The sequence below is a fragment of the Bos javanicus genome, chromosome 10, assembly GCF_032452875.1.
Source record: "Bos javanicus breed banteng chromosome 10, ARS-OSU_banteng_1.0, whole genome shotgun sequence".
Lineage (NCBI taxonomy): Eukaryota > Metazoa > Chordata > Mammalia > Artiodactyla > Bovidae > Bos > Bos javanicus.
This window is the reverse complement of record NC_083877.1, coordinates 5,605,218-5,627,634: the sequence shown is the minus strand read 5'-3', so window position 1 is coordinate 5,627,634 and position 22,417 is coordinate 5,605,218. Positions and strand designations below refer to the sequence as shown.

General features: G+C 46.2%; 1 protein-coding gene and 1 long non-coding RNA gene across 3 annotated transcripts in view; one reads left to right on the top strand and one right to left on the bottom strand.

Moving 5' to 3' along the window:
- The window catches only part of SFXN1 (sideroflexin 1), a 62,132-nt gene extending 55,791 nt beyond the window's left edge, over nucleotides 1–6,341 (top strand). For both annotated transcript variants that reach the window (XM_061429983.1, XM_061429984.1), the window contains 3 exons: nucleotides 63–112; nucleotides 519–566; nucleotides 3,922–6,341. In XM_061429983.1, the coding sequence (XP_061285967.1) occupies nucleotides 63–112; nucleotides 519–566; nucleotides 3,922–4,018 (195 nt within the window). In that variant the 3' untranslated portion in view covers nucleotides 4,019–6,341. The remainder of the gene's footprint in view (nucleotides 1–62; nucleotides 113–518; nucleotides 567–3,921) is intronic.
- Nucleotides 6,342–9,585: 3,244 nt separating this feature from the next.
- LOC133255561 (uncharacterized) lies at nucleotides 9,586–20,881 on the bottom strand. Its single transcript, XR_009738976.1, has 4 exons — nucleotides 18,259–20,881; nucleotides 15,553–15,630; nucleotides 10,690–11,401; nucleotides 9,586–10,259 (listed from the first exon to the last, which is right to left on the bottom strand). It is a non-coding gene; the product is annotated as an uncharacterized LOC133255561 (long non-coding RNA).
- Between the last annotated feature and the right edge of the window lie 1,536 nt (nucleotides 20,882–22,417).

Sequence of the window (22,417 nt, the reverse complement as noted above, 5' to 3'; positions counted from 1 at the left end):
AGAGAAAACTGTCTCTGAAGCCTGTATAAAAAGTATTCAAAATAGTTTATTTCTTTACCCAGAGGTTCCCATGGATGAGTGCACCTGTTCAAGTTGGAATAGTTGGCTTTTGGTGAGTAGAATTACTTCAATGTCATTCTTTCCTTTTTTAAGATTAATATACAGCATATGAAAGTGAGGGCTAATAAGGGACATGCATTTTGAAAAATGAGACCATCTCAGAACATCTGGTCCCAGTCATTAGCTAGAAAGAAACTGCCTTTAGAGAAACCTGCAACATTTGGAGCTACTTGTGTGATTCTTTTTAAAACTCCTTGTATCTGTTTGATTTTTTCCCTTTTTAAAATTATTTTGGCAGCCCTTAGTAGTAAAATTACACAAACAGGACATATTTTTGAGTTGGCAGTATAATACCAAAAAGAAAGAAAGGGGATTGTTATCAAAGTAGAATAGAAAAAGTCTGAAAAGTAGACCATTTTTAAAAGTGCTCTGATGTGTCTTTTTCATTTTTCTTTAAGCTTGGTGTTTGCTACGCCTCTGTGCTGTGCTCTGTTTCCGCAGAAAAGGTATGTATTTGTTACTCTTCAGAATGATCATGCGTTTTAACCTAAAAACAAGTTGCAGACACAGGTTCATTTCACTAGGAGGAAAGTTGAGTCTCAAAAAGACAAGGAAGCAGAGTCTCTAAAAGGAAGAGAGAGGCAGAAATTAAATGCACATCTATTTAATATCAAAACTCTCTTTGCCCAGCTCTTCGCTACTTGCTATGATTACATTTGAAAATGCTTTATTCTTGTGTAAGACCCAGGTTAACTCTGGTGCCAGTTTGCTCTTGTAAAAGTTTAAATATGATCCACTGATGTCCTGTCCATTGGCAAAGGCATCTATAAGGCAGAAATATTAGAATTTAAGTTCCAGCCCCAGGGAGAGCAACTGTATGTACTTAACTTTGGTTGGTATATTGGCTTTCCTTCTTCCTACTTGAGTTTTTTTTGCTTTTTTCCTTAAAAGCCTTATTGTGCATGTATCTTTCATCACAAGTTGCCCTTGAATCCTGCCTTTGATGTAAGAACAGGATTAACCGGCATTAAATAGGCATAGATCTGAGGCTTCAGCCTTTTTCTGTCTAATGCCCAGGTGCAGGGGGGCAGCGCTGTGCTTCGTTGCTGGGCTTCTGCTTCCAGTCCTGCCTTTGTCTTGTCCTTCATGGGCCGACAGGCCCCGCACAGATGGCCTTTAACACCCGAGGCTTTCCAGTGGCTTTGGGACGCGGCAGTCTCTTCTAGAACTGACTTCATCAGGTTCCCCATCTGATGAGACATCCGTCTTTTATCTGGTCTTTTGCTTGTCTCTGACCCCCACTGTTGTTAGCTGGGGACTTAAATTTCAAGGAGAGGGAACCTTTATCACCTTGACGCCCATAGTTAAGCCCCGCTTGGAGAGGGCAGGAGCTTCAGAACCTGTTGTGAAGCCCAATACAGATGAATTTCCTGAAGAGGAGCACTGTTTAATTGGGCGAACCCCAGAATCTCAGGGCTTCGGGTAAGGAAGGTTTGTTTCCTTAGTCTGTGGTACTGGAATATCAGTGTTCAGCACTTGGCCTTACACTCTGTGACTTAGGAGCATGGCGTTTGGGTCGAGAAGGATCTAACTTCAAATCTCAGCTGCACCTCTGGTTTCCTTATCTGTAAAATTAAGATAATACTTAACTTTCCAAGGTTTTGTAAGGGTTAAAAATGCATAATGTCTGACCCAAAAATTAAGCACTAAGTCATAGCCATTATCATTGCCATTAGCAACATTATTTTAAAATTACCCAAGGTCTCCCTATATAGAAGAAAAAAAACAGCCACTATATTTCTATATTCATCATTTTTCTTTTTTTTGCATTATGTCTATAAATCTATATCCTATCTTTTTACCTCTTAGTTCACCACATCTCAACCATGGTGGTGGTGGTTTACTCACTAAGTCCTGTTTAAATCTTGCTACCGCATGGACTGTAGTCTGCCAGGCTCCTCTGTCCATGGAATTCGCCGGGCAACACTGGAGTGTGTTGCCATTTCCTTCTCCAGGGGATCTTCCTGACCCAGGGATCTCCATTGCAGATGGATTCTTTACTGACTGAGCCACCAGGGAAGCCCACTCAAGTAAAGAATAATTCTTAAGAAACTAATTCCTAGTGTTACCAAACCCAAGTTCAGCAGCTTGCAGCTCAGAAGCCAGTAATTCAAGACACAGGTGTCAGTAGAAAGGAAAGATGCTTTACTCAGGGAGAAGGTGAACTCATGTCCAGAGACCAACTCCAAAGATTTTGCTCAGTTGTGACACTTTTTTTTTTTGTTTCATGTAATACCTTTTATTTAAAAAAAAAAAAAAAAACAACTTTTAATTTTTGTATTGGAGTGTAGCCAGTTAACAAAGTTGAGAGTTTCAGGTGAAGAGCAAAGGGACTCAGCCATACACATACATGTATCCATTCTCTCCCAAACTCCCCTCCCATCCAGGCTGCCACATAACGTTGAGCAGAGTTCCCTATGCTATACAGTAAGACCTTGTTGGTTATCCATTTTAAATATAGCGGAGTGTACGTGTCCATCCCAAACTCTCTTAACTATCCCTTCTCCCCATCCTTCCCCCCAGCAACCGTAGGTTTTTTCTCTAAGTCTGTGAGTCTGCTCCTGTTTTTTAAGCAAATTCATTTGTATCGTTTCTTTTTAGATTCCACATATAAGGGATGTCATACGATATTTCTCCTTCTCTGTCAATCATGACAGTTTTTAAAGGAAAAAAAAGGGGAGGGGAAAGAATCTCAACGAACCACCTACTGTGTCTTCAGATGTTGTCTTGCCCGAATGATCTGCCTGCAGATTGCTTGGCAGGGGGCAGAGTAGGGGGTGGGTGTTGGGGATAGAGAGCTCGTCATTTTTTTTTAACTGCTTAATTCTTCATTCTTCTTTCTATCTAGGAAAAGAACAGGTTATTCAGGACAGCATAAGTCAGGAGTTAGGTTAAATTGCCTGGTGATCTCATTACTATTAAGATTAGAGGGGAACAGAAATGGGCAAATAGGAAAGGGGCAAATGAGCTTTCCATAACAGAAAGTCAACAGTTTTTCTGGCCAGTTTTTCTTCATCCTCTTATATATTAAGTATGCATTCATAATGAAAAAATAAGCTTTAATACATGGACTTCCCTGGTGGCTCAGACGGTCAAGCGTCTGTCTACAATGTGGGAGACCCGGGTTCGATCCCTGGGTCGGGAAGATCCCCTGGAGAAGGAAATGGCAATCCACTCCAGTACTATTGCCTGGAAAATCCCATAGACAGAGGAGCCTGGTAGGCTACAGTCCATGGGGTCGCAAAGAGTCGGACACGACTGAGCAACTTAAAACATTCAGGTACATTTTTTACATGCACAAAGCAAAGACTTACAGTGGTCCTTCTCAGTAGTGTGACTACAAGAGATGTTTTTTCTCATATATTTTCATATTTTCTAAAAGTTCAGAATATATATCATTATACAGTGGACAGAAGCACATTAATGCAAGTGAATTTTTAGTGCTAAAAATTCCACTGAATGCATGTGTCTTTTTCTCATGAATTGTGAACATTTATGTTATCTCTCTTAGGAAGTGTCCTGACCACAGATTACTTTCCGATACATCAGGGTCTGAGAGTGTGATTACCATACCTCCTTGCCAGCGATAAGTGGTTTTTAAAGCTTTCAGTAAGATGAGAGATCAAAAGGGATCTGATGGTCCCTTTCTTTCTTATTTAGTGATAGTTCCCTGGGACACGAAGCATTTTTCAGACAGGGCTCTTGCACCAGTCGGGGTGAACGGGGTCCTCGCTTTCCTCTCCTCAGGTTCGAATTTCCACCGTCTGTGGGATGACCCTGTCATTTTCTCCCTTCTCCCAGTTCCATGTCTGTGACAAGCTTGGAGGCCGAGCTGCAAGCCAGGATCCGAGAGACCTACCCTGAATTACGGCGTGTGTACTTTAACAAGGGGTTATAAAGCAGGTTAAGAAGCATCTTCAGAGGAGCCTGCCTGCCGCGAGCCTGGTGTACCCAAGTTGGAGAGGAATAACCTGGGCGGCCGGGTTCTCTCAGTGAAGAAACCTTTTAAAGACCCATAGAAGCCTTTAGAGTCCAGCTGCTACTTACGCCACAGCCCCTGGGGGTGGTCCAGGTGCCTCACCTGCCAGCCCCCGCCCCTTACATTTGAATCATGCTATGATTTACAGACACCCTTCCTGTAGCTTTTATAGTCACTGTTTTTTCAAAGACAATGTCCTGACTCACACCCAGAGTTTTCCAGAGCACTGCTAGGCATAGAGTTAGATGTTCAGTATATTGATTGTCAGTCAGTGAAAAGGAAATCATACTGAAATTTTATCCCACCCTTGTTTCAAATCAAGGAGAGCTGAGTAGTGAGTTGAGAAAACACAAAAGCCCTGAGGCTAAACTGTAACAACAACAACAAAAAAAAGACTCGTAAATATTAAGGACAGTTTGCTTTTCTGCCCAGGTTGGGCAGGAGGCAACTGAAGTAGAAGATGAATGTTTTGGATTTGTAGGATAAAAGCTCCTTCATAAACCTCCTGAAAGTCAAAGTAATAGACAAGTGTGGTGCATGGAGGCTGCTGTCAATATCTGTAAGCTTTCCTATTGCTGGTGGCTTTCTTTGATTGAATTTTAAATTTACTCTGTTTTGTATTCTTATGAAGATATTAATCTTACCTTGCACTTGTTGACTTTATATTCAGTCATTTAAATCAACTAATTAAGTAACTGAAATGCACAAATGTCAAATTTGGGGAGTATATTCAAAACCAGCACTATATGACTGGGTTGAATCTGGCTTTTTTTTTTTAGAATCAAGAGAATGGTCTCATCTACCTACATCTCTTTTCTTGTCCTATAAGATTTCTTTGGCTTTCAGAAAGCTACAGAAATGATGTGTATGTGAATCATTGACTCAATGGATTTTACTTGAATGTTTGTACATTACATTCCACCCTGTTGGAAAATAACCAGCCCAGGGACCACTGTTTACATCACATGTCTTGGTTTCACAAGTAACATATTCAATGTAACCGAGATTATGCTGTAATTTATAGAGGTTCAGAGGCATATGGGAGGTGGTTATTTCAGTAAGTGTAGACCACTCAGTACGATGTCTAATAGAGACCTGTAAGTGGAAACACACGTAGAAACTAGTTTGGGCAGGTTTTTGCTGACGATGTGAGCAGACTGAATTTCCTTATAAAGGCAGAACGGTGCGCCTCGTGTCTGTGCTTCTCTTTTCTCTGAAACGGTGAGTGGGCCTGAGGCTGGGCTACTCTGGGCCCTCCTGTGTGCTGCCAGAACCCTCTCACGGAGGTTTTCTGTCTTAAGCCATTTGAAGCAAAAGAGCTGCCCCGTGACATTCTGACCTTGGACATCTTTTGTTGCCATTTTTGCTTCTCTTTAAAAATTGGTAAAAGCTAGAAATTTGAGCCTGAGCTCCACGAGGTGCTTACAGGGCACTTTTAACAAGAAACTGAGGCAGCTCGAAGGGCTTCCCCAGCGGCTTAGATGGCAAAGAGTCTGCCTGCAATGCAGGAGGCTTGGGCTTGATCCCTGGGTCGGGAAGATCCCCTGGAGAAGGCAATGGCAACCCGCTCCAGTACTCTTGCCTGGAGAATCCCATGGACAGAGGAGCCTGGCGGGCTGCAGTGCATGGAGTCGCACAGAATCAGACACGACTGAGTGACTAACACTTTCACATTCAAGGCCCTGAAGCCTCCACCCCCACCCCCCGCCCCCACTAACCTCAGAATTCTTAGCCCTGGATAACTGGCAGCTCCACGTTAGTCTTAACCTTCATTGGAAATTGAATGACTGGTTGGAAGATTGGCAAACTAACCAAACGTTTAATGCACACCAGGATGAGATGGCCAGAGCCTCATGACAGAAGGGACCATGAGCCTGGAGATGTGTCTTTTAAAGTGTTATCTGCTGATTTTTGATGCTTTTATAGAGAAATACGAATCTGTAGAGTTGAATCATGGTTTATCAAAAGGAACAAAATGAACCAAGGTTGGCAGTCTTTGCTGATCTCTTAGGAATACCTTTTCTGGAGAAAAGTTCACATGAAGTGCAATAAGCTTGTAAAGGTAAATAGTTATTAATATTTTGGGTAACATAACGAATTATAAGTATGAGCTGACTGGCAGCTTTTATTTCAGTATTAGCACAGTGTCTAGCCAGTGTTGGAGTCCACGTATTATTTCATTTCAACCGGATGAAATGTTAAATAAACTCAGAATGAAAATAAACCCTCTCTTTTATTTGTATGTAAAGGACGAAGCAGTTTTTATGTTATAGTCAACGGTACCTTTCATTCAGACTTCATACTGGGTACTGCCAGTAACTCCTTATTAATCAGGTAATACATTTCTAGTTTTGGCTACCAGTTTTCCACTTTCTTGAACCCCACAGAGGCACCCAGCACCCGCCATGAGCCCCACAGTGTAAATTCCAGGAACATGCATTATGACACAGGGGATGAGACTCTGCCTTTGGCCTTGGGGACTAACACCCTTGCACGTGATGCTGAGGTCAGTTGGCTTTTGTATTGTTCGTCAGATCCTAACATGGAACTCGCGTTTGCCATAGTTCACAGAGAAAATACACATCTAACCCAGGATCTGGGGAGTGCCTTTTAACAGACGTCATAAAGAACTGAGCGTTTTACCCTCCTTGGTCACATCTCTGCACCTGTTTTACTACTGGAACTCTGTTCGTCACTTAAATCATGGAGATACATTCGAGATATAGTTTAGGAGTCAGATACAGCCAGTACAATCTCGATCGTACCTACTGTTAAAATACATGTATTCGGGCTGCTGACATTCTTTGTGACCTTCACTTTTATTGATTTGGATCGTTTGGACAGAATAATTAGATCTGCCTCATAAAGCTGTTGTAAACAGGATAACTCCAGTACAGAGCTTCACTTATTGCCCGGCACGCTCAATGGATTGTTCATCATATATTTGTTTAAAAACACTGGATGTGCATTCAAAATGCCAGTGTATCAATATACTGGTAAGATTTCAGAATCCCAGCAACTTCCCCAGAGACAACCCACAACCTCACTAAAAATAGCAGATTAAAATGGTCACAGGGAGACACTTGAATCCATGCTTTTTAAGTCCCTAACACAGGTTTGCCTAAATGAGACAGAGGTAGGGAAAGTTTCTGCACACAGATGAGAAAGCCGGGGTTTCGATAGTACAAGCTCAAGACTGTTCCCGGTCGCTTGAAAACTACAGTGGCAGCCAAGGTCTGACACTCAAAGCTACAATTGGAATGCTCTAATAAAATTAGTTTTTCAGAATTCGTGTATTCTCATGCATTCAGAATTTCACTGAAAGCCAAAGAAAAGGTTATGTTTGGTAGCAATGATACAAGGATCGCTTAAACTCTAGATATTCAAAGTGTGGTCCCAGCAACATCCAGGTTTGTTAGAAACGCAAGTTCTTGGGCCTCAGCGTCTGCAGAAACAGAAGCCCCAAGATTCCTGCACACGTCACAGCTGGAGAAGGTATGCCGTGCCACATCCCCGCTGCTCCCAAAGACCCAAGTTTCCCTCGGTCAGTTTCAGGTCGACTTCAGATACTCTGAATGTGTGTATCCACCCCTCACCAGACTCCAAGGAAGCTTGCAGCCTCAACGCTGACAGTCTTAGGGACACGATCAACACACTTGCACTTTCTGCTTTGTCCACGGCTACAGCGCCGTCCCCTGAAATGCGTGGCCCCAGCCAACCTGTGATTATCCGGCTCATCCTAGAATTCGGGTTCTTTCCAGGAATCTGAAGAAGGGTCCTCACATGTCCAATTTCCAGTTGTGGAGAAGAATCCACCTGGTGTCACTGAGAGGTCATCCCAGGATGTGGAAAGAACAAGGAATCTGAAGGTTTCTAGGAACAGAGCTGGAAGTGGACGTTACCGCTGGGAATCGAGAGGCAAGATGGCTGGGACCATCCAGGTTGTAGCCATTGTTCCTGAGCCAACCCAGCTGTCACTGAGGACCCCGCTGCCCCTGGGGCTTCTGGCGCAGAAGGAGCACTCAAGACAATCCACAGAGGGCTTGTTGAACCCTTGGGGAGCCCGTGATATGCCCAGTCTTCAAGAGAAGGAACGAGGCTCAGAGAAGAGGCCTGATTCGTCTAACGTCACGTGGGAGCCAAACTGCCACCTCAGTCCAGGCCTGTCAAACCCGAATGTCTGCCACTGTGCTTCCCAGCTTTTCCATCAACAGGCATAATGAGAACTAGCTTTGGTATAGTAAATCACAATCTTCAGCATGTTTTTTTTCCTGCATACATTACTCCTTGTAATACCCCCAAGAGGTTCCTGTGAGCATCGTCTCCATTAAAAAGATGGGGAAACTGTCTTGAAGAGGTGAAATCACTTACCACAAACCAAACATGGTAAATTCAAAGGACTGTAAAAGATGTACTCACGTTCCCACATAAACCCCCACAAACAAGGTTTGTAGAGTATACAAATTCAAATAAGCTCCGAGCCAAGGTGAAAGGCAGGCCCACAGGTCATTTGCAGATGGGATTCCGTATTAGAGTAACGTGAGCAGTGATTCTCAAAGGATGGTGCCCGGGCCAGCAGCGTCAGCGTCGCCAGACCTGCATGTTCTCGGGCCCTTTCTGTTGTGCTGAGTCAGACACTAAGGGGACTGCCAATGAGCCCTCTGAGTGCCATGACACAGCCCTCTCAAACTTGAGCACCATCAGGCGGATGTTGGGATGGATGCTAGAGTTGGGCTCAGCTCCATTCTAGGAACCGAGGAAGCATAAAGTGCTCTGACCCTGTTTCCTAATCTGTAAAGTGAAGTTAATACTGCTTCCCCCGTTGGGAAGATTCAATGAGAATTAACTAACGGACAGCCCTGGGACCTCTCTGGTTAAGACTGTGCTTCCAATGCAGGGGTGTGGGTTTGATCCCTAGCCAGGGGACTAAGATCCCACACGCCTTGCAGCACAGACAGGAGATCAAAAATAAAATCAATGGACAGCACTTAGCCTGGTGTCTGGCACAGAGCACACTCAGCACATTGTAGCTGAATTTATATGATCCCCAGGGCCGGGAGTCTGACAGCGCTGTTGGTGATCCTCAGGACCGCTGGTGGGTGTCCAAATTTTCCTCTAAGATAGCTTGGCAGTATTTATCAAAGCTTATAAAAACACACACCCTCCTTAAAGCAATTTCACTTCTAAAAATTAATCCCCCAGGTGAATACACTCAGATTCACAGGAGGCCTGGCTACTCCTGGGAGCCTTATGAATGCAATGGTCGAGGAAGGTGAAGGAAAGGGGAGGTTGGAGAATGTTTTCAGAAACTGCCAGGAAGAAAAAAAAAGTGTATGTCATTATCAGGTAATCCAAAGTATAAGAGTAAATTTTCCCTGGGGAAAAATTCTTTTAATTTCTGAATTGGATTTTTGCAAGAGAAATAATAATTGATTATCACAAATATAAAGTAATTTGGAAAGAAATGCTCTCTCTGGATAGTGCGATTTTAAGTAATGTAAAATTTTTCTCCTTTATGCCTTTCTAGTTTTCCATTTTTTCTTCTGCTTCTGAACTCAGAACATGTTCAATACTTTCAAAAACAAGAACGACAACTATAGATTATAGACCCAGTTTTGTAATAAAAAATGCATTGATACGTACAGAAAGATATATACCACAATGGTTAAAAGTTGGTGTCTATGGATTTACAGGGAAACTTTATTTTCTTTACAATTTTCTGTTTCTCCGATTTTCTGGAATGCTCCTACATTGGTTCTATTGATAAAATCAGAAAGTTCGGGCCGTCAGTGGCCTCAGCTCAGACTCGGAAGAGGGTGCCTCTCAGCTCCCAAGCCCTGGGATTACCGAGCCAGTCATCGACCCTCCCTTGGATTCCAGCTCCCGGCTAGAAATAAAGGAAACAGAATCTGCCTTCTGAGACCAACCTGGACCTGTGGTTTCAGCGCTCCAGACCAGAGAGAGCCGCAGCGCCTAGAGACGCCGCCAGGGGGCAGCATAGCCTGCAAGATCGCGCGGTTGGAACCCGCCGATCCCCAGAACGGCCGGCAGAGGACGCAAGGCCACAAACTGCGGCCTGGGAACGTGCATCTCTGGATTTCGGAGGCTAGGTCGGGAGGATGATGCAGGAAGCTTCGAGAAGGACGTGCTGCCTCGGAAGCTGGGAAAATGCGGAGACAAGCAGGAATGGAGTCATCCCCTGGGGTTTATTGTGCCCAGCGCCTGATTCCCAACGGGAGGAGTCAGAGCTGAGCCCAGAACCACTGGGGGCTGGAGTCTGTCCCGGCCCTCGGGCCATCGCACCTGGCCCTGGACGAGGAGCCCTGAAGCCAGCTTGGAGAGGGGAGCTGGGACGCGGGAGGGCTTTAAGGAATGGTATCTCAGCTGATACTGGGAAGAGGAGTACAGATTTTTCACTGGGCGGAGAAAAGGGGCGGGGAGAAGACGCCGGCTTCTCCTACAGGAAAGGCTTCACCTTACCATGAAAAGACCTGGAAGCCCGGGAAAGTGTGGCTGAGTGGTGTGTGCAAGGGAGGGGAATTTGGGGAAAATGCCGCCAGTATCTCAGGATTATGAGGGCCCTTCAGTACCCAGTGACGGAGTGCCGGCTTCATCCTGAGAGCAGGCAGTCCCTCTGCAAGTGTTTGTCCAGGGGAGGAGCAGCAGCCACACCCTCACTCGGCCACTTACTGCTTTTGTCTGTGTGGCATCAGCCAGATCCCCTCTCTGAGCCTCAGTGCTCTCATCTGTAAAATGGAGACAATAAAACCTACATCACGGTCTTGCTGTGAAGCTTAAAATGGATAAATGGAGAGCCTGAAGTCATGACTTTCCTTCCCCTGCCCTTTCATCTCTCTGCAGTAAAGCAAATAGAAAAGGCAGACCAGCAAGCCCTAATTTACAGTGTCACAGTGACAGCTCGGCGAGCATGACTAGGCCAGGGGAGTCGTCCCAGCTAGTTTCTAGGGACCAGGAAATCATTTCATCCTGTGTGATTGCAATCAAGAACAAGTTCTTTCGTCTTATTCCCGTTTATAATGAAAATGTATTTTAATCATGTGCAGTCTCCAAGAAAGATGGTAGCAGGAGAGAACAGTGCTTTTGATAAGAAAAAGCTAAAAATAGAGATGAAGATGTCGATTCTATTGAAATTCCAAAGGATGCCAAACTCTGAATAATGATTTCGGTCCAGAAGGTAGGAGGGGGTGCTGCTGGGAACACTTTCCCCGCCGTGGAACCACTTCAGGTGCAGCAAGAGAAGGGCTGTGCAGCTTTCTGGCTGGGCGGCGTGGGTGCAGATGGCTGAAATGAGAAAGAAAGAAAAAGTTTTCTTCCAACAGCCTTCTCACCAGCAGGGTGACTCACATCTGTAAATCCAGTGATGATGACCTGAGGAGGAGGAAGAGGGTGCTGTTACTGAAAAAGAAGCTGAAACGGAATTTTGCTTCAGCTTCCCGGAGCTCCTCTGCAAGACAAAATCTGGACAACGGGGAAAACAAAACAAAGAAACCCCAGGCTAAGTAGAGCCTGACAATAAAAATGGAGGGAGGAAGAGGGTAAGTCTGGACAGAAAGCTGCCTGGACCAGCTGTGGGCAGTAGCTTTCAAGTCTGAGAGTTGAAAGCTGGGCGGGGTGGGGGTTGGGGGCGGGTTTGCGGGGAGAGGGTGCCAAGGGACAGCACATGCGGAGCTCCCATCCTTGAAACTACACATTGAGAGCACACCCCAGTCTGGGGGGAGGACAGGGTCTCTCCCCTTTCCTTCACTGCAGCATCATCTGAAGAGCCTCTCACAAGTCCCACTGCTTAGGCCCATCCAAGCCGATCACATCCCAACATTCAGAGGTGGCCTGGGAATCGGCATTTTAGGCTTCCCAGGCCTTGGGTTCTGAGTGCGGCCGGGACTGAGAACGGTTGTTCTCAGGATTGAGGAGTACACGGAAGTGTTTCCATGGCTTTGGAGGTGCGGGAGTTGGGGGGATGGGGGGCGAGGGGACGGGGACGAGGTTGATGCCCAGCAGTGACTTGGGGTTCAGCAGGGAGCTAGGCGTGAGGGCGTGTCATCGTTTAAATGCACTCGACCCCCCAGGAGCCGCTGTGACAGACAGCGGGGCTCACAGTCGCTGAGCAGTCGTTTTCCCCTATCACCACCTCGTTCACTCTCACAGCACCCTGTCAGTGAACTGTGACTCTAGTGGCCACCACGTCACCGGTGAAACGGCAGCCTTTCAGGCCCTTGCCAGGGACCAGGGACCGGCAGGGCGAAGGGAGGCAGGGCGCTCCCGGCCCCGGACCCGCCGCTCAGCCCGCCGGCCTTCGCGGCGAGGGGACGAGCCCGCCTTCTGACCCCGGGGTACAAGGGGACCCGGACCGTCGCTGGACGCCCACAGCAGACGTCCGCAGGAGCGCAGCAGCGCGGGAGTTCTGGAGAACGTGGGTCTGCAGAGCTTGCAGCGTGAGTGGAGTGATGAGGCTCCTGGAGCCCCGCAGGGAGCTCTATTCCGGGCACGCAGCTGCCTCCTCCAGCCTTTCCCACCCGCATCCCCGCTCCGGCAGGTTCCCCCGGCACGCCTCCTCCTTCAGCCGTCTTTTCTGCCTCAACCTCTCTGACCTCAGAAGCTCTTTCTTTTCACTACCAAAATAGTACATGTTCATAAGGACAAACTAAGATGTCACAGAAGTGTGTACAGTGATCGCTTCCTTCTTTCTAATCCCAGCCCCAGCCCTGCCTTCTTCGGGGGTTGGGGTAACTGCCTTGTATTGATCTGTACTCATCCGGGGCTTCCCTGACGTTAGTTGGTGAAGAATCAGCCTGCAATGCAGGAGACTGCAGTTAGGTTCCTGGGTGGGGAAGATCCGCTGAAGAAGGGATAGGCTCCCACTCCAGTATTCTTGGGCTTCCCTTGTATGGCTCAGCTGGTGAAGAATCTGCTGGAATATTGCAGCAGATCCCCTGGAGAAGGGAAAGGCTACCCATTCCAGTATTCTGGCCTAGAGAATTCCATGGACTGTATTCCATGGGACTAGAATTCCATGGGGTCGCAAAGAGCTGGACACCACTGATTGACCTTCACTTTCATCTGGACTTTACATAGTATGCCATTGACTGTAATTGTGTTCAGGCTCCCCAGTTGGCACTAGTGTGGAATCTGCCTGCCAATGCAGGAGACTTAAGAGATGCACATTCTATCCCTGGGTTGGAAAGATCCCCTGGAGGTGGGCATAACAACCCACTCCAGTGTTCTTGCCTGGAGAACCCTATGGACAGAGGAGTTTGATGGGCTGTGGGCCATAAGGTTGCAAAGACTGAAACACAAATGAAGCGACTTAGCACATAAGTATATTTTGTTTGACTTTGTACAAATGAAATACACATATTCCCCTACAACTTCGTTTTTCCCCTTAAAATTTTCTTATTTTTTAGGTAATATTTATAGCTCTTCCTCATTCTTGCTAAGAGCCTCATAGAAGTCTGAAGCAGTAATTCCTGTAATTTATTAATCATTTCTCTGTTGATAGACATTTCTGTTATTTCCACATTTTTGCTACTACTGAAAAAATAAAAACTTCTGTCCTGAATACGCTTGTGCAAAGATTTATATTGTTATGCCGTTGTTTCTCTGATAGAGGTTCCTATAAGTGAGATGAGTTAGGTCCTAGGAGCATTTAAATTTTTGGTGGTGATGATCAAAGCCAGCTGTATTTAGCATTTATTTTGATGTGCATGATAAGCACAGTTTATTCATTATCCCATTTTAGCCTCTTATCAACTCTATAAGATAAATTCTATTATTAGCCTCATTTTTCACACAATAAATTGAGACCTAGAATGGCTGACCCCCTTGCCCCAAATCCCACAAAGATCATATGGATTGTCCTCCAAAAGGGTATTTCACTCTAGCAGTAAAGGCCCACACCTTCCCCAACACAGAATATAATTGTCTATTTAAGAACTAAAAATCTAAAGGTAACTTTTAAAAAACTTTATTTTGTTCCTATCCCTGCTTCCTCCCCCTTTGACCTTTCATGGGCCTGATGCCTGTTGGTCCCTTTGCTCTGCTACTGTCTACACAGCCCTTAGGCGCCGATGCTCTGGGTACACTGCTGTTCAGTCCCCACATCAAACCTATGCGATACGAACCGATCATCCTCCTTTCATAGATGAGGAAACTGAGGAGCAGAAAGGTCATGTGACTCCCCTGGGGGTCAAGGTCAATGGGAGCAGGAGCGAGGCTTGGACTCGGAGACAGTGTCTGCACCCCTCCCACAGACACGGTGCAGAGCAGCTTGCCATCGTTTGCACTGCTCCGTCCTCTCTCCTGAACACTTCCAGGCTCTCATTACCTCCCGAGTTTTAAAAACACACTTTCCATCTTGGAATCTGTCCAGTTGGGAAATGATGCTTCCTGGTAATCTGGTCCTAAATTCCTTAGCAAAAGCTGCAGTGAAAGGCTTGTCCTTGGTGAAGTCCCACCAGAAGTCCCATCTTGGAGATGTGAACCAGATGGTGGAAAGGAGAGAGCCCCATGTGCACAGAGCCAGGGGACTGCCTAGGTCTCCCCAAGATCTGCAGCCACAAAGACCAGAGACCTCAGTTCTGGAGATGCTACAGTTTAGAGAAAGAGCCAGGTTGGCTGACCCCTTGCATCAGAAATGCACCTCCAACCTACACTGTTGGTGGGAATGTAAATTGGTACAGCCAATGTGAAAAACAGCATGGAGGTTTCTCAAAAAACTAAAAATAGAGTTATCATATGATCCAGCACTTTCACTCCTAGGCATATATCAGGGAAAAAAAAAAAAGAACTCTAATTTGAATAGATACATGCTTCCCAATGTTCATAGCAGCATTATTTACAGTTGCCAAGATATGGAAGCAACTGTCCATCAACAGATGAATGGATAAAGATGTGGTGTACATGCTGCTGCTGCTAAGTCGCTTCAGTCGTGTCCGACTCTGTGCGACCCCACAGACAGCAGCCCACCAGGCTCCTCCGTCCCTGGGATTCTCCAGGCAAGAACACTGGAGTGGGTTGCCATTTCCTTCTCCAATGCATGAAAGTGAAAAGTGAAAGTGAAGTCGCGCAGTCGTGTCCAACTCTTCACGACCCCACGGACTGCAGCCCACCAGGCTCCTCCGTCCATAGGATTTTCCAGGCAAGAGTACTGGAGTGGGGTGCCATTGCCTTCTCCTCAGCCATAAAACAGAATGAAATTTTGCCATTTGCAACAACATGGATGGATTTGGAGGGTATTATGCTAAGTGAATAAGACAGAGAAAGGCAAGTACTGTAAGATCTCACTTATATATGGAATCTAAAAAATACAACTAGTGAATATAAAAAAATGAAGAAGACTAGAACGAAAAAGAGAGAGAAAGAGAAGGAAGGAAAGAAAGAATGACGTGGGTGGTTCAAAGCATGGTGGCTGCCCCACCGTAGACAGGACACTTTACCCGCCCCTCTTGTTCTAGGAGGCCCACCAGCAGTCAAGCAGACAGAGGATGGCTGAGAGAACTCACTCCTTTATGACTCTAAAAGTAGTGAAGTGAAAGTGTTAGTTTTCAGTCGTGTCCGACTCCGTAGCCCACCAGGCTCCTCTGTCCATGGGATTCTCCAGGCAAGAACACTGGAGTAGGTAGCCATACCCTTCTCCAGGGGATGTTCCCCACCCAGGGACTAAACCTGGGTCTCCTGCACTGCAGGCAGATTCTTTACCACCTGAGCCACCAGAGAAGCCCCTCTTTATGCCTCTAGTAATAATGAAAACACTGATGACCTTTCCACGGGGCGTGACTGAGCTCTTCTCTGGCTCAGACCCCCACTTTCATCAATCTCTCATGACCCATAGATCTCTAGAGCCTAGCTGTTCTCCCCCCACCTTCAGCCCCACCCCTGCAGAGGGGGTCTTTGAAATCCCTGCTGAATGAGGCTCTTCACATCAAATCAGTGAAACAGACCCAGAACAGAATCAGTCAGGGCAGACGCCCTGGGGCATCCAGAGTCCCAGGGACTCTGCCCTGGACGATGTCTCAGTTGCTGTGTGCCTCTTTGAGCTCTGGCTTTCTTGTTTGTACAATGAGACAGTAATAGGAGCTGCCTGATGGGGTTTGTACAAGGAGCTCGTGCGGCGATGCTCTGGGAGGAGGCAGCAACACAGCCTCGGGCAGACACACCAGCACCTAAGTGGTAGGTCCTGTCTCAGTCTGCTGGGGCTGCTCTAACAGAAATATTGCAGGCCAACCGGGTGCCTTATAAACGATGGAAATTCAGTTCTCAGACTTCTGGAGGCTGAGAGTGGAAATCATGGCCCTGGCGATTCCGTATCTAGTGGGGACCCGCTTCCTCACTGAGGGCCATCTCCTCACTATAACCTCACAACCTCCCAGGTTGAAAGGGAGGGCTGGCTCTCTCTTTGGTAAGGGACCTTATCCCAACGCTGAGGGTTCTGCTCACATGGCCTAATCACCCTGCACAAGCCCCACCTCCCTAACAGCATCATGTTGGGGATTGGTTTCAAATGTGAGTTTCAGGGGTTGGGGACACAAATGTTCCACCTGCAGCCATTAGCATTCCATCCGTGGCGCCTGGTCCTCAGAGAGTAGGACTTGAGATCCTATGCTTTTAACGAGGTGATACCAGAGAACAGGATGGAGGACAGCGGGGAGTGGCGGGAGCAAGCCAGCGGGCTGTGGTTTGAGCAGGCTCCTGTGTAGGCACCTGGGGGCTCAGGCCACTGAGGAAGTGTGGAATCACATCCGTGCCATCACCCCGCACAACGGGAGGGAGGTGGGGGCGGACTCTGAGCCCCAAGATGTAAGCGTTGCCTTGAGAGGTGTGGTGGTTGCCAGCCCCACTGAATGTCTGGGCACAGCTGGGTAAAGAGACAAGGGCAGAGAAGAGGGATGCAGAAGCTGAAGAAGGGTGGTGCTCAGCTTCAGGCCCACCCTGGAGGCTCAGGAGCATTGCTTACCTCAGGGCTCCACTTTCCATTATCACCAGAAACAACAAGTACAACAAGTAAAGAGGTATTTTTCTGTTCACTACCCACTTAAATGTAACAGAATGCTTTGACCACCTCAGCACGCATGCACATGACCAACTTGATCTAATTTTTATTCTTCTCTGTGAAGCTTGATGGCTTCCCAGGTGGCGCTCATGGTAAAGAACCCGCCTACCAATGCAGGAGGTGCAGGCTTAGTCCCTGAGTCAGGAAGATCCACTGGAGGAGGGCATAGCAACTGACTTCAGTGTTCTCGCCTGAGAAGTCCAGCAACAGAGAAGCCTGGAGGGCTATGGGCCATAGGGTCACAATGAGTCACACACGACTGAAGCGACTTAGCACGTATGCACATGACGCTTGGATTTCAGTAAATACTCAAACAGTCTCCCTGGTTCGGGAAAAGGTAAGAAGGGAAATGGCCACTTATGGAGGGGTTCTGTGTGCCAGCAGCCATGCTAAGCACCCCATTCTCATACAGCTCAAGCCCTTGGGAATTCATCACACTGTTTTGTAGGGAACAAAACAGGCCTGGAGAGGTAATGCATCTTGTCCCGGATCACACAGCCGGAAAGAGATCCAAATACATTAAATTTAAAATCCCGGCATCAGTCATCCCAACTACCACTGGAATGGGATGAAAAGGGCTCTACTCTTTGAAGGAGTCCAGATATCTGGTGAGTGGGGAGGACAGAGCAAAGTACTCAAAGTCAGAAGCCTAAAGGGCTGAGTTAATGACCTTAAATCACTTCCCACAGGTCCTCCTCCTGAAGGGTTTCTCTTCTGCTCTTAGGAAAGCCAGCTGATAAACTGAACGCTGAGATGGAAAATGGTCCTGCATTCCAGTTGACTGGGCATCATTGATAACAGCACTCTCTTCTGTTCTCAGTCATCTTGGTTTGGACACTGAGCTGTCTCCCTCTACAAAACTGTGGCTCAGATGGTAAAGAATCTGCCTGCAATGTGGGAGACCATGTTCCATCCCTGGGTTGGGAAGATCACTTGAAGGGAATGGCTACCTACCCGAGTATCCTTGCCTGAAGAATCCCATGGACAGAGGAGCCTGGTGGGCTACAGTCCATGGGGTCGTAAAGAGTTGGATACAACTGAAGTGACTCAGCACACACACACACACAAATGATATTAAGTTTAAAGAGCTTACCATGGTTTAGTTTACTTAATGCTCCCCACAATCTTGAGAGTTGGACTATAAAGAAAGCTGAGCACTGAAGAATTGATGTTTATGAACTGTGGTGTTGGAGAAGACTCTTGAGAGTCCCTTGGACTGCAACCAATCCATCCTAAAGGAAAAGAGTCCTGAGTATTCATTGGAAGGACTGATGCTGAAACTGAAACTCTAGTACTTTGGCCACCTGATAGGAAGAACTGACTCACTGAGAAAAACCCTGATGCTGGGAAAGATTGAAGGCGGAAGGAGAAGGGGACAACAGAGGATGAGATGGTTGGATGGCATCACTGGCTCAATGGACATGAGTTGGTGATGGACAGGGAGGCCTGGCATGCTTCAGTCCATGGGGTCACAAAGAGTTGGACACGACTGAGCGACTGAACTGAACTGAACTGAACGATCTTGAGAGGGAGCTGTTTCTGGCTCCACTTACTGAATGAATTTAAGGAGAGACCCAGAGAGGCAAGATAATTTGCATGAGGCCACACAACAAGCCCCCAGTATGGCTGAGACTGGATCCCAGATGCCCAACCCCAAAACCCATGTCCTTTTTGCCCTGCCATCCTGCATTGCTCTTAGATTGGAATCCATCCATCCATGCATTCATTCTTTTTCTTATGAGCACATGAAGCCAGTCCTCATGTTTGACTCTGCTTCCCAGAAGCTTAGAGTCCAGGGCACAAAACCCAGTCTTGCACCTCACCCCAAAGCCCATGCGATTCTGTGCACGGCACATGGTGTCAACTCTGTGAACCTGCCTGTGGTTTCAATCCTGGTTTGGGGGCTAACAAGCTGAGTGACTTCACCTGGGAGAGTCTCTCTGCAGAATTAGATAATCCAAGCAAGTGCCTACCTCATACAGCTGTTGAGAGGATGAAAGGAGATAATGGTCAGAGAGCGAGCTTGGCACTGTGCCGGGCACACAGAAAGTGCTCAGAAAAAAACGTGAACCATTCTTTTCTCTATCAGGTAGGAAACACCACCCAGATCTGAACCTGGATGATAGAGTCTCTAGGAAGCCAGAAAATTGGGGGGTTTTTTTGGTTTTAGCACGTGGCTGGGAACAGTGATTCAAAAATTTATTTTCCCCTGGGGAATATGGACCACTTTCCAAAGAAAACAAGAGGGACTGTGGAGAGGAGAGTTATTTGGCTTCTGAGGGAATGGGACTTGAGAAATGTGGGTCCTTTATTTCTGCATCTGTGCTCAATTTATCCTAAGAGAGTCTCCATTTAATCACACAGGGAAGACGGAATCCAAGGGGGAGGGTATTTGCATAATAAAAGAGGTGATTGAATTTAAACGTGTGCAGTCTCTACCTTTCAGAGGCTGCAGTCCTTTTGTTCTCTGTTCTAATCGTTTCTGGCAGTTTTTTCAAAGGCTAAAGCATGTGGCAGGGGGAGATATAAATTCAGAAGGAAAGAAAATATGGTCATAAAAGGGGTTAATTTGAATCATGGGTAGAAAGCCTTTTTTTCTTTCTCTCTCTTTTTTTCCCTGCGAGGGGCCCTGACCCAGAAGGGGAGAGAGTGACTGCCGGCAGAAGGAAAAGCAACTGATTTCCTGGTTTCTTTTTCCTTTCCTTCTTCCCCACCCTACCCAGCAAGGGTGGGGGTGGAGGAGGGGTATTTCTTCAAAGTGGAATTTTAAAACATTTTGAACGCACATCTGCTTTGTTTAAAAAAAAAAAAAAAAAAGAAGTAAAACTATTCCATAAACACAAACAAAACACTGAAAAATGTACTTGAGTTTCACTTTTAGGACCAGCTGGAGAGACTGAAAGGCACTACTTAAGGACAGACCATATCCTTAATCTTCTCAAAGTCTTTTAATGTGTTTATATTATTCCCATTTCACAGATGAGGAAATTGAGGTTTAGACAGTTCAAGAAAGTCTAAGTAAAGTGCTTGAGGAAGGGATTGGCTCTCATTCTTTTTTCTGCAATGAAAGCAATATTGGTTCTGTTCAGTTGCTCAGTCATGTCTGACTCTTTGCGACCCCATGGATTGCAGCACGCCAGGCTTCCCTGTCCATCACCAACTCCCGGAACCTACTCAAACTCATGTCCATCGCTTCGGTAATGCCATCCAATCAACTCATCCTCTGTTGGCAATACAGAGAAAGACAGAAACAGATACCTCCCTCCCACTCCACACCCCCAAAATAACACACGAACAAAGAGAGAGAGGAATAACTTCTTGTCGTGGTCCATGTTCCCGTTGGAAAAGAATTTCCAGGCATGAGAATGAATGAGAGGAGAAAAAGGTTTCTTAGAGTGGGAGACACTGTTAGTGGGCTGGCTGAAAGGAGACCTGACCCTTTTGCAGGCAGTAACAATGGCACCCCACTCCAGCACTCTCGCCTGGAGAACCCCATGGACGGCGGAGCCTGGTGGGCTGCAGCCCATGGGGTCTTGAAAAGTCGGATACCGCTGAGCGACTTCACTTTCACTTCTCACTTTCATGCATTGGAGAAGGAAATGGCAACCCACTCCATTGTTCTTGCCTGGAGAATCCCAGGGACAGGAGAGCCTGGTGGGCTGCCGTCTATGGGGTCGCACAGAGTCGGACACGACTGAAGCAACTTAGCAGCAGCAGCAGCAGCCGCCAATTTTCATAGCCTCAAGAGAGAGAAAATTCCTACTGAAGTGGTGGCATTAGGTGATTGGTTAGGATGCTATATTATTGCTGTTGTTCAGTCACTCAGTTGTCTCCTACTCTGTAACCCCAGGGACTGCAGCACAGCAGGCTTCCCCCTCCTTCACCATCTTCCTGAGTTTGTTCAAACTCATGTCCCTTGAGTTGATGATGTCATCCAACCATCTCACCCTCTGTCGCCCCCTTCTCTCTCCTTCAACCTTTCCCAGCATCAGGGTCTTTTCCAATGAGTCAGCTCTTCAAATCAGGGGGCTCAAATTATTGGAGTTTCAACTTCAGCATCAGTCCTTCCAATTCAGGGTTGATTTTCTTTAGGATTTCCTTTCCTTGCTGTTAAAGGTATTTTCAAGTGTCTTCTCCAACACCACAATTCAAAAGCATCAGTTCTTTGGTGCTCAGTCTTCTTTATGGTCCAACTCTCATATCCATACATGACTACTGGAAGAACCATAGCCTTGACTATATGGACCTTTTCCAGCAAAGTGATTAAAAAGTGGTGCTTTTTAATACACTGTCTAGGCTGGTCATAGCTTTCCTACCAAAGAGCAAGAGTCTTTTAATTTCAGAGCTGCATTCACCATCCACATGATTTTGGAGCCCAAGAAAATAAAATCTGTCACTGTTTCCACTTTTTCCCCTTTTGTCTGCCTTGAAGTGTGGGACTGGATATCATGATCTTAGTTTTTTGAATGCTGAATTTCAATCCAGTTTTTTCACTCTCCTCTTTCACTCTCACCAAGAGGTTCTTTAGTTCCTCTTCACTTTCTGCCACTGAAGTGGTATATGCATATCTGAAGTTGTTGATATTTCTCCTGGCAATCTCGATTCCAGCTTCTTCTTCTTTCAGCCCAGCGTTTCTCATGATGTATTCTGCATATAAGTTAAATAAGCAGGGTGACAATAGACAGCCTTGTCATACTCCTTTCCCAATTTTGAACTAGTCTGTTGTTTCATGTCCTGTTCTAACTGTTGCGTCTTGACCTGCATACAGGTTTCTCAGGAAACAGGTAAGGTGGTCTCATCCTCCCATCTCTTTAAGAATTTTCCAGTTTGTTGTGATCCACACAGTCAAAGGCTTTAGCGTAGTCAATGAAGCAGATGTTTTTCTGAAATTACCTTGCTTTCTCTATGATCCAATGAATGTTGGCAATTTGATCTCTGATTCCTCTGCTTTTTCTCAATCCAGTTTGTACATCTGGAAGTTCTCAGTTCACATACTATTGAGGCCTAGCATGAAGAATTTTGAGCATTACCTTACTAGCATGTGAAATGAGTGCAACTGTGCAGTAGTTTGAACATTCTTTGGCATTGCCCTTCTTTGGGATTGTAGTGAAAACACCTTTTCCAGTCCTGTGGCCACAGATGAATTTTCCAAATTTGCTGACATATTGAGTGCAACACTTTAACAGCATCATCTCTTAGGATATGAAATAGCTCAGCTGGAATCCATCACCTCTAGTAGCTTTGTTCATAGT